This window comes from Schistocerca cancellata, chromosome 6 (assembly GCF_023864275.1).
Source record: "Schistocerca cancellata isolate TAMUIC-IGC-003103 chromosome 6, iqSchCanc2.1, whole genome shotgun sequence".
NCBI classification, from domain to species: Eukaryota; Metazoa; Arthropoda; class Insecta; order Orthoptera; family Acrididae; genus Schistocerca; species Schistocerca cancellata.
The window spans coordinates 674,389,407-674,402,043 of NC_064631.1; the positions used below are offsets into that span (position 1 = coordinate 674,389,407).

At 42.6% G+C, this 12,637-nt stretch overlaps 1 protein-coding gene across 1 annotated transcript in view; it reads left to right on the plus strand.

Annotated features, from left to right (window-relative positions):
* LOC126191183 (uncharacterized) overlaps nucleotides 1-12,637 on the plus strand; it is a 211,909-nt gene that overhangs the window by 157,160 nt on the left and 42,112 nt on the right. Inside the window, exon 3 of the mRNA XM_049931958.1 lies at nucleotides 8,761-8,878. Coding sequence (XP_049787915.1) covers nucleotides 8,761-8,878 — 118 coding nt within the window. The remainder of the gene's footprint in view (nucleotides 1-8,760; nucleotides 8,879-12,637) is intronic.

Sequence of the window (12,637 nt, forward strand, 5' to 3'; positions counted from 1 at the left end):
TCGATTTAGGGTAGATTTTATTTTTTCGAGTAAGCTTTACTGATTGAGGTGGCGCAGTGTTTAACGGAAGACGTTCATGAAATTGCTCTAAAACGCCAATTTCCAATTTATTTATTAGTTGAAGTCATGGACAATAAGTTCCCAAAGTTTCAATGATGAAATCGCGCACCAAGTGCCTGGAATATAAGCATGCCCATTTTTTGAAGCAACACTTCACTACTAGTTCGCTGAAAAACTATTCCGCGGATTACTGTCAAGCAAACTTGCAACGGATACATTTAGAAGGCTATGATATACACTCTTTGGTTTTACAGGTCTCACCTGTGACTCTGTTCCGAATCGTAGCAGCAATAACAAACAAGCTCCTTTGTTTATGAGAAGCAATTTTTGTTTTAACTTGTGCCACTGACGGAGATTTACGCAAGTGCTCTATTCTTTCATCATTCAATAATGTCTTGGTCACAGAGAGTGCATAGACAACTGGATAAACTGCGTTTGCAGTAACTGCTGAACGGAAGACGTGAGAAACAGCAACAAACCACTAAAAAAAGACTTACAGCGCCTCTCTGCAGCTGAAAAGTCAGTGGAAGACATCGTAAAGAAAAGAAGCAGGAAAACAAGAAACCAGAAGGGAAGCCTTGAAGGGAAAGAGGTCTCTGAGTACAAATCTGGGGCCTCCCGAAGAGAAGACATAAGAAAAAAGACGTTAGGTTCAACTTTAAATTGGAATACCTGAAAATTATGTTTGTTTTAAGTTTATGTACATTTTTCTCAGGATCTATGATGGCTGTAACTATGAAATTTTGAGCACTTATTTCTATACACAAAATAAATGTGATCTCAAGATTAAATTTTGAAATTGTGAGTGCAGGCTGAGATATGAGGCAAAATGCTTGGAATTTTGTATAAATTTTATATTATACTTACAGAATTATAAATTTAAAAAGTTTTTAAAATTCCCCTTTTCGATATATTCAAAAACCTTGTACGAGAAGCTTGCTATATGTAAAGAAATTAAACAGAGAAATCTTTGTAGAAATGTGTTTAATAGTTTCTGAGAAAAAGTACATATACTATTTTTTGAAACTAAAATTTTTATATTGCATAAAAAAGTTAAATATATATAACGCAAAGAACTTAACAGTACATGCGTTAATTTCATGTAAAGCGTGGTACAAAATATCATTGGCGTATCTTCAAAAATGTGGATTTGGTACATCTTGTAAGTAGTGTGTGTTTTTAGTGAAAATCTCCCACCCCTTAAGATTCTGTGTTCGGACTGCAGGAGAAGGATGGACGAGCAGTCTTTAACGTCCTATCGACACCTCGGGCATCAGATATGGAGCACAAGGTTCGATAGAAGAAGGGCATCTTCGTATGACTCTTTAGGGAAATCTCGAAAACTTGCAGCTAGATGTTCGGATGAATCCCAAATGCCATTCTCGTGTCTTACCACTGCGCCACCTCTCTCGGTGGTTCGGGAAGAGTGGTACTCAAATAACCACCTAGATACACAGTCTGTGACTGACCTGAATTACTTACCCGAATGCCTCTTCCACGAAGACGATGCCATCGTCCCTGCTGGGTAATAAGGCTGTTGTCCAGGGTAAGGACTGGAAAAACCGACGAGTTAAAACCGACACCGGCATTTTAGTTCCGAATAACTGGTGTTTTCGGTATTTGTTTCGTCTCGGTTATAACAGGTGTTTTTGTTTTTCACTAATAACCGAAATATCAATTAGCCATTGCAGCAGCGCTAAAAATTTTCGTGTTTAAACAAACCTTTTTTTTAAAAAAAAAAAGAGTAATTTTTATTCGCAAAATTTGTGTTTGTTCGACATATTGCATTATTACACAAAAGGCGATAAGTGATCAGTGCTATTTTAATAACAATGCCGAAGAAACGAGCAGCAAATACATGGCATAATAATTTGGTACACCATTGCTGAGACCATACTGTCCCTGTTGGCGTGTGTCGCGGTTTAAAGTACACGTGTACCCACAGTGTGTAAAACTAATTAGCTGACGTCACCGAACATCCGTTGTATTGCAGAATGGCACCAATCCTAGTCTGTAAATATTTTTACGAAGTGACGTACGAATCAAGTAAAATGCTTCATTTGCTTTAAGAGACCAGGGCTTGATCTGTCATTTCTATTAAATAATAAAAGAGGAGGGAATTTATAGTAACAGTATTAAATTAAAAACTTAAAAACAATTCATTCATATACAATAAGAATAGAACGCAGCTGATCTGCCGCCAGTGTCTACATAATACGCCTTTATCTGATTCTAGCCCTTGAAAACGAGAAAATTAACACGAAAAACAGAGTTCTTCAACCTCAGTTTTCACCCTTTAGCACTGACTGTTCATAATGCCCAAACAGTGTTATGACTCTCGATTACAACACGATGTTTGAGCAGACGTTCAAAAAATTAGAATCAATAGCAGACTACTTGTGATTTTTATAATATACAGCCACTTTTCACTTTTCGAGAAAAACAGCGAACGGTAGACGAACTAAGTTTTCTTTTATTTCCCTATTTCATTTAATATTTTGATTCTATGTATCTTGAAACTGAAGAGTCGAAATTTTTCGATCTTTGCTCGATTTATACATTTATTACAGGAAATAATAGGTATAAAAAACCGATAAAGATTATTTTGAGCGGTTTTAACACTGAGGTTAAACTGACATGTAAAGAAACCTATGTAACCGAAATCGGTTGTTTCAGCGATAATCGCCGTCCCTAGTCCAGGCCAGCACAGTAAGGCGCGAATTCAAATGAGAGAAAGGTGGGGGAAGGCAGGGTGTATGCCATGGGAGGTGGGGGGGAGGAGGCTCATGAGCTCTCAAATATATTTCGTTAAAAGCGTTTATAAAGGGTGTTTCATAGTTCATGTTACACACTTCTAGAAGTTGTAGAGGGAACGTGGTAGATCAAGTTTTACGTAGGAACCCATATCCGAAAACAGTTCGTTTCCATGTTACAAGGAAAACAAGATGAACAGATTTCACTCCCATTTACTGTGATATTACAACAGCTGTTCGATAAGAACATCTGCCCAACGTGTGTGGTGAATGGTTAATCATTTCTGTCGCAGATCTTCCGCCAATTGGACAGGTGCCTGGTACACAAGGCTCTTGATGTGGCCCCACATGAGAAGACCAAAGGGGATCGTGGTGGCCAAGCATATGGTCCATCTCGAGCGATCCACCTGTCCCTGTAGACTACATTCAGGTGGTTTCAGACGCGAAATACAAAATGTACCGCCGTGCCATCATGCTGGAACCACAATTTGTGCCGTATGTCCAATGGCATATCTGCCAAAAACTCCGCCAGCACTTGTTGCAGAAATATCGAGTACCTGACAACTGTTAGGTGAGGAGGAAGGATGTACGGAACCACACATCCATCGCAGATACTTGCCCAGACACTGATACCGAAGATGTGCTGAAATCTTCGAGTACACGCCGCTTTGGAGTTTACTTGATTCCAAAAGTAGATACTTAGCGTTCAAAACACTTACCTTGTTGAAATGCGCTTCGTCCGTGAACAAACCTCGCCTTGGAAACCGAGGAAAACCCACACAACGCTGTAAAAACCAAGTACAGAAATTGACATGTGGCACAAAATCTGCCGGGAACAGGGCGTGTACCTTCTGAGGGTGATGACGGCTGGTGTTGCTGTTCATGTAGAAGACGCCAGACAGACGAGTGAGGCACACTCGTGGGTTCTCTTCAACTTGATAAAACACTTCCTCTTCCAGTACAACAGTATGCCGCCTTGGAGCACCAGAGTTTGCTCTATGGCTTGTAAATTTTCCACTTTCCCCCAACCGTTGTTCTACTCTGGCAAACATAGAATGAGATGGAGCCACACGATTTGGAAAGTACTCGTGGTACAGACGTTCAGCTTTTGTTCCATTACGGGGAGCTTCACTGTACTCGTAAATTAACAACATATTCGTGCACTCTGCGAACGTGTACTCAGTCATCCTGTTACAGCAGTACTAGTCACCGTAATGTAAACCGACGCATCATTGGGAAGCGTGGAAACAAGGCAGACGGAAACACGAGGTGATCACGTGAGGTCGCGTCATTGTTCAATTCATGAATGGCAAACTGGGTAAGAAACACCTAGAGCGCGACTGAGTAGCTCTTATTTTCCTTGTAACAAACTGTTCCTGGACATGGGTTCATATGTAAAACTTAATCTACTAAGTTCCCTCTACAACCTCTAGAAGTGTATAACATGAACTGTGAAATACCCTGTATATTTACATATAGGTTCATCGATTTCCATATTCCTCTGCTACCTTCTGGAGAGGCAAGTAACATGAAAACTAAGAGCCTGTGGTGAGGAATTGTAGAGAATTACGAGCTATGTTTAACACAGCATACTTTTGAGTTACTTTCCCCTGTGGGCTGCCATGTGTCGTGACGGCCTGCTGGAAAACTTCCAACCATGTAAAGGTGCCGATCATATCCGCTGCCAAGAAACAACAGGAAAGAACGTCAGGTGGGACAGAAAGGGAGAAAATTCTCCTCTAAGAAAAATATAACAGAAAAACTGACTTTCCGAACACGTGCAGAAATGGCTGAAAGAAACGGCGTTCCCCTAACTTAACACGCTCTCTAGATATAGTCTGCAGGCCTACACGGCATGAAAATACGAGGGCTGATCGGCAAATACTGATGTTGATTTCTTTTCAAAGATGTAGATTCCTCCATTTCATTGTTTACATGGTCTTCTTTAGAGTACTCACCTCCTACTTGAAAGCACTGTTTGTAGCGTCTCTGCCAGTCCTTGTACACATGCTGCAGGTCATGTTTGTCACGTCCTTCAGTTGAGTACTGCCTCCGATTTCTCAATTTGAATGATCCGTAGCTTTCTCTTTAGTGATGAGAATTTAAAAAAAAAATTATGACACGGTGCAAGATCGGTGATCTAAGGCGGATGACAGGTAATGGGTTGAGCCAGAAATTGGATGACACTTGATTTACGACACGAGGCCACACACTGCCATGATGAAATCGCAACCCAGTTCGAGAAAGTTCTGGTCGTTTCCTTGCAGTGTGACTCCTCAGTTTAGCCGGTACTGACGTGTAGTGTGCTGCTGTTACAGTACTGCGAAGGCGAACTGCCTGCTGGTAAATCATTCCATGACAGCCAAAAACATGCCATCACCGTAACTTCCCCTGCAGGTGGAAAAGCTCTCTCCTTTATTGGAGTTAGATATTCTGGCGATTTCCACACTGTGTCGGCTCTTTTCCCTTCAGGAGTATAATAATGTATCCATGGTTCATCACCGGTGATAATAGATTTCAGAAATGCGTCCCCTCCATCACCAAAGAAAGGCAGCACCTCATGGCTTGTCTTCATTCGCACAGCTTTTTTCCCCCTCGAGACTCGACGGACCACTGCCATATTAAATTCTCGACACTTCACGGACTTTACGTAAAGTTAGTCGGCTATCCTCACGGACAACCACAGCAGCTGTGCTGATGTTGACTTCGGTCACTGCAGAAGCCGAAAGATCAGGCCCACCTTGCTTCACATAGACAAGTCGGCATTCTTTGAAGTCCTTGAACCCATTAATCACTGTTGCGCGAGGTGGTGCATCTTCACTGTGAGCTTGCTGCAGCTTTCCGTCAGTTTCAGAGGCTGTATTGTTTACATTAACACAGGAGTTTATATTGCGCATACCGCTCCTCTCGCGTCACTTCCATTGTTTGGTATGCGAAATGCAAAGAGCGTCTACGTAACGGAACATTACTACCAACCTACCGATACGAGTTTTCTGTCGCCTATGAACATTACACAGAAAACATCGCTCTTTTCAAACGTTCATGGTACAGATAGGATACTATCACGGAAGCTGCAGGAATAAACCAGTCTCAGTCTTTGTCGATCAGCCCTCGTGTTTCACGATCGACTGCATATTCACTTCGCAGAGACTGCGTTCATCTGTCTCGCGCCTCTTACACACGCCCTCGAGAAAAAGAACCGAGAGTTAAACGACTGTTATGAATTGTGCATTATCGGGACGATAAATAATTATATTTTGCAAAACTGTAGTTATCAACACTTTAAATTACAGTACGGATAGCTACAGACTGAACAATGCAAGCCACTTTTACGTGTCTTTCCAGTCTTAATAGACAATTTTGCCAGTCACTAAATATAGTGAGACAAACGTGATAGCTAGGACCTCACATTATTATACTCACATGTATAGAGAAGCTATAGAGATCTACAAGCATGGAAATAACTTTAATAGAAAAGAAGAAGGTTTAAAACTAGACAAGATATGGCGGTCGACTTTGTACCAACGAAGTGACAATCGATTACCTGTAATCGAGAGAGATGGCACTAGCCAGAGATAGTTTTAAAGTCGAAAGCACGTGATGAGTAGTGGCGCCATCTAAGCGCTCTATATAAGCGGGACCTCCAGCGCCTATCAGCCAGTCGCCGACTCACCTCAGAAGATGTTGCCCGCAGTAGGCAACGAAACGTCAGGAAGGAGAAGCAGTTTTATATATGGACCACGGCAATTCAGCCCGGAAGTTTTAATTAATGAAGACGCCGGCCGTGAAAGCTTACATGTTATGAATTTTGCCAGTGTTTCGTGTGAGTGATTTCAAAGAGCACCCTATCCTCAGCTCTGCAGACGTTAAGTAGCTATATACTGACAGTCGACCGAGGGCTGGTGGTTAACGCGCGTCGCGTCAAATCAGGTACGGGAATAATTACAGTTATATGTTTCAAAATAATAAATTTTCATGAACACATCTTTCTCTCTCTCGCTCACCGTTAGGACATTAGGACAGCGTATAAATGGCACTAAGCTCTATTTGGGTTTTACAAATGTTCGATGTCGAGCGGGAGCGGAGGCGCCGTGTCCACACTCTCATCAGGGTGTGGGATGGGGGGGAGGGGGGGGGGAGGAGGCTTACCAGACAGTGCCCAACGAACTGCTCTCCTTCAGATCGCGGCCTCACGGCAGCCACAAGGTCGCACCTGCTGCATAGCGATCGCGGTAGGAGCAGACAAAGGTCAGGCCCGTGCGTGATGGGTAGGAACAGGAACAGCCTTCCTTAGTTGGAAACCGAGCCGCCAGCCCGTAGCTGTCACCCACAGACAGCAGACGGAGTGTCCTCCACTGCCCGCAGTCTGGTCACTCCACGGAGGCAGGAGACGGGAAATTCCTCTAACACGCTTCAGCTGGGGCATCCGTCCCAGCAGTTTGTCGATTTTATTAATGTTCACCCGGCCAAAGGAACTGGTGTATCTGCCTAATATCGTGTAGGGTCCCCGCGAGCAAGCAGAAGTGCCGCTATATGACGTGGGATGGACTCGACTAATGTCTTAAGTAATGCTCGAGGGAAATCCATATTCTCTACCCATTAGGCTGTCCATTCGATTCAACAGATCCCAGAAATCCTCCTTCGCCTTCACTTCTTCTTCTACACCTTGAATTTTAATTCCATCCTTGAACCTTTTTTTATCTTCTCCATTCCTTTCTCGACGTGTAGATTAAACAGTTAAGGACGAAACACTGCGTCCTTGTCTTACACACATTTTAATCCAACCACTTCGTTGTTGGTCTTTCAGTCTTATTGTTCCCTCTTGGTTCTTGTACGTATCATATATTACACCGTGTTTCCCTATATATTACTGCTATTTCTCTCAGAATCTCGAACATCTTTCACTATTTTACATGAAAAAAAAAATGGAAATGAAGTCCCATGCTTCTTTACAGAGCGTAGGGGAACGATGCGGGAGACCCGCGCCGCCTTACTAGGCAAGGTCCTAATGGAGGTGGTTTGCCGTTGCCTTCCTCCGACCGTAATGGGGATGAATGATGATGATGAAGACGACACAACAACATCCAGTCATCTCGAGGCAGGAAAAATCCCTGACCCCGCTGGGAATCGAACCGGGACCCCGTGCTCGGGAAGCGAGAACGCTACCGCGAGACCACGAGGGCGGATAGTCGAACTTTTTTTCGAAGTCAACAGATCTTTAGTCTTTCGTCCATTATCAAGCGCAACGTCAGGACTGCCTCCCTGGTGCCTTTAGGAAGGCTAAATGTCAGGGTGGATTACGTTCTCTGAGTTGCGGGGGGGGGGGGGGGGGGGGGGGTCATTGTGGTACCTAGGCGTAGTGCTAGTGCGATGTAAGGCTACTGGCTGGGTAAAATGCTAAAATTGCTAATTAGAGGGGAATGATAAGGTTGGTGAAGTCAACTTTGCGTTATGTATAAGATATACGGCGATTTTCAATAGCGATGAAGAGGGAGAGGAATCTCACGAGTTGATAAAGCTCTCGGGTAGTAGGGCGTAAGCATATGAGGTATGTGAGCGGAAAGGCACGGCGTTCAAGGACTTGGAAGAACTAATAGAAATCGAGTGGAATGAATGTCGAGACGACATTTGCATATGAGGGTATGGATTGGCACAAGACTTCGTAGGTGTGGGGAATGTTGGAAAGAGGTAATTCGTATGTTCGGCCAATTACTAGTTTAAGTAGTTATAGTCTACTGAGAACTTTCTGTCAGATGGTTTCCACATAAGTTTTCAGCCGAGAGTACACTTCTCAGTATTTGTATTTAGTTTTGTTGAGTGTAATGTTCAGTAGTAAGAAAAGGACGAAACATTTTACATGATGAAGTGATATATGAGAGTGAAGCAAAGTTACAGTAGTCCCACTGAATACTATATTAAATAAATGTTTGTTTTGGGTGTGTTGCAGTCGGCGCCCGCGTTCGGCCTGCCGCTGGAGACGAGCACTTCGTGCCCTCCTGGAGAGGAAGGCCTGGAGTGCCGGCGCGCCGAGGCCCGCAGGCTGGCCGACACCTGCCCGGGAGGAGGTAATGCTCACCCCACTTGTTCCCAATGGCGGGAACGGGAAAGTAGTAAGAGCAGAAGAGAAATGAGAGAAATAAGGGGATAGGAAAAACGAAACGAATAAGAGAACAGAAAAAAAGATGTAAATAAGAGGACAGGACAAATGAATTGAGTGAGATGACAGAAAAAACGAAATGATTAATGGGACAGGAAAAAATGAATTGGGTAAGGGGATAGAAAAACGAAAGTAGTAAGGGAATAAGAAAACGAAAGGAATGGCGGGATAAGAGAAGCAAATTTAATAAGAGGATAGGGAAGAAACGCCAAGATTAATGGGATAGAAAAAACGGAAGGAGTGATGGGGTAGGAAAGGTGAAAGGAATAAGAGGATAGTATAAACGAAAGGAATATGGAAATAGGATAAACAAACTGACTAAGAGTATAGAAAAAACAACAGGATTGAGGAAATTAAAAAAAATTGGGAGTAGGGAAATAGGATAAAGGAAAGAAATAAGGGAATAAGTTAAACGAATTAACTGAAGGGATAGAGAAAACTAAGGGAATAACTGGATAGAATAAATAAATCGAGTAAAGCGATGGAAAAAAATAAAAGTAGCAAGAGGATAGTGTAAATGAAAGAGGTAAGGGGGATAGCATGAATGAAAGGAATGAGGGGACAACTTAAACGAAAGGAATAAAGGGATAATATAAACGAAAGGAATATGGGGCTAGGATAAAGAAATGACTAAGATTACAGATACATGGTGGGATGAAGTGAATTAAAAAAGCCATGAGTGGATAGGTAGGGTAAAGGAAGTCAATAAGGGAGTAGGATAAACGAATTGACTAAAGGGATAGGAAAAACTAAAGGGATAGAAAAAACGAAAGAAATAACGGGACGGGATAAACGAATTGAGAAATGGGATAGAAAAAAATGAACGGAGTAAGAATGTTGGCAAATCTAACGAAAAAAATATATAAGAAAAAAATGGAAATGAAAAACGAAAGGAAAAAAATAATACGTGGATACTCTAGTTCTTTGGCAATAAATCGTAATCTGAATCTATCTTTATGTCAAAGCTTTATCTACACATTGTGTTTTTGGATTTGTTTTCCTTTATTGCTACGATACCATTCTTACTAACTCTAAATATTTACAGTGCTCATTACTTATCCATGATAACCTGTGCCGGGTACTGCAATATTCATAGTCTGCTACGAGTTTTTCAAAATGGTTCAAATGGCTCTGAGTACTATGGGACTTAACATCTATGGTCATTAGTCCCCTAGAACTTAGAACTACTTAAACCTAACTAACCTACGGACAGCACACAACACCCAGTCATCACGAGGCAGAGAAAATCCCTGACCCCGCCGGGAATCGAACCCGCGCGTGGGAAGCGAGAACGCTACCGCACGACCACGAGCTGCGGACGCGAGTTTTTCATTCCAGTCTCTATTGGCAGAGGAGCATCATACAAACAACCAAATTATTAATTCTGAGGCACGTTCAGGAAATGGGTTTTCATGATATTTTCCCTTCAGAATAGTTGTACTTTCAAAGTGGGTCCATATAGTCCTAAGCGTTTATATCTGCAGTCACCTCGCGGCACTTATAATAAAAATTGCGCTATGCTGCTCTCTATACAGGAGAGAGGTAGTGCCAAATGGTAGCCTTGAGGTGGATCGTGTCTGTTCCATGGATAGCTCAGTTGGTAAGAACGGTGCCCGCTAGAAGTAATAGCCCATTTTTGAAATCACGAACTGGTACACAGTTTGAACCCGTTAGGGAGTTTCATACAGATGATCGTTACATGCTGAAATGCTTTGGATCGAGAATATAGCAAGGCCTTGCTGTGAGAATTCTTCAATGCTAGTATTACTATTATTCATGATACTAATGCTAAAATAATAATAACGAAAAAAATTGTGACATGTACATGTCGTGCACAATGTCACAGCATCTCAACGTTCAGAGATGCAAGCTTTCCCATGATAAACCTAAGCGGCGGTAAAAAAACGAAAAGTCAGTGCGGCAGCGCTGAAGATAGCCAATCCGTTTGTCTGTCAACGGGCAGACCATGCAAAGCTGGCGAAAGTGATAGCGTATGCTAGCGACAGTCTGCGTTGGATTTTTCTCAGTGCGCTGTTTCATTACACGAGCGCAGTGGATAGATACAGGAAAGAACAGTTTATACAGGCTGATGGAAAAGTCAAGATTTTAAGAAGGTACTATGCATCTACTTCCAAGATATAGCCTGCCGATTTTAGTAGAAATTATGCATCAACTTCCAAGCTACAGACTGTCGTATTTGGAGACTAAGTGCCTAAATAAGAAGATATGCAATAAAATATATACATTTTGATTTTTCAATTAGGACTAATTTCATGGCTCAATTTGTTCATTGGAGACATGCCGTCAAGATCTGTCACTATGGGGACAGTTTCTTGGTGCTCGGTGGGACTAACAAACAAAGAGTTCAAGTGCTTTTGATTACAGAGAATATTTGAAACAGCCTTAGTATAATTGTAGTTGTACCCGCAGGAGAGAGCCAGACCCGCATTAAGTGAGACAAAGGATATTTTCGACCGGATAAAACATGGCATCTCAGGCCACTTTGGTGTGGAGTGAAAACGATGATGACCGTGGAAACCCGATGAAGTCACAAGGATCCAGGCCCTACTCATGTTGGTATCTGAAGAAGGCTCTATGCAGCCCTGCCCCTTCCAAACCATTTGTGCGTGACGTGCCTTGCGCCGTTATTTAGACGGTATCGAACGCATTCACACTGTTCACAATAACAAGTGGTCTTGCAAAGTACAGAATTGTTCATTGTCTGACGAGGCTTCCAAACATTTCAGGATTGAAAATGTTTGTGGTAAGTTAGGACTGAATCAACTCCAATGTCATTTAATTCAAAGACTGGACAATAGATACAGGGGTCTGAGATGCTCCTATACAGTGAACAGCGATGCTAAATCGACTTCTCTCTAATTTCCCGGTTCTGGTTAACAGGTGAGCGTTCAAATGGTTCAAATGGCTCTGAGCACTATGGGACTTAACTGCTGTGCTCATCAGTCCCCTAGAACTTAGAACTACTTAAACCTAACTAAGGACAGCACACACATCCATGCCCGAGGCAGGATTCGAACCTGCGACCGCAGCAGTCGCGCGGTTCCAGACTGTAGCGCCTAGAACCGCTCGGCCACTCCGGCCGGCGGTTAGCGTTCCTTACGGTTGCTGCTTTATACTAAATGAATTGAGAAGAATTTCCCAAGAGAATGATTCCCATCATTTTTACGTGTGGTGCAGAGTACAGCAAATGTCTTTGACAAATAATGTGTCATTTACATTTAATAAAAGTTATTAACGTCCACTATGTAGATAGTTTATCATAGTTGCATCTCTGTGGAATGTAAATTTTGATTCGTTCTACATCCGTGAGGATTCAGGTTTGTCATAGAATCTATGGAACACAGCAAGTGTTAATTATTTATCGTACGTGTCTCTTCGCTGCCCAGCGTAAGATGGTTCAAATGGCTCTGAGCACTATAGGACTCAACTTCTGAGGTCATCAGTCCCCTAGAACTTAGAACTACTTAAACCTAACTAACGTAAGGACATCACACACACCCATGCCCACGGCAGGATTCGAACCTGCGACCGTAGCGGTCGTGCGGTTCCAGACTGTAGCGCCTAGAAACGCTCGACCATTTTGGTCGGCTCAGGGTAAGACATCTCTCTTAGGACCATGCTAAATCGTTCGAAGCCTCATAGAAAA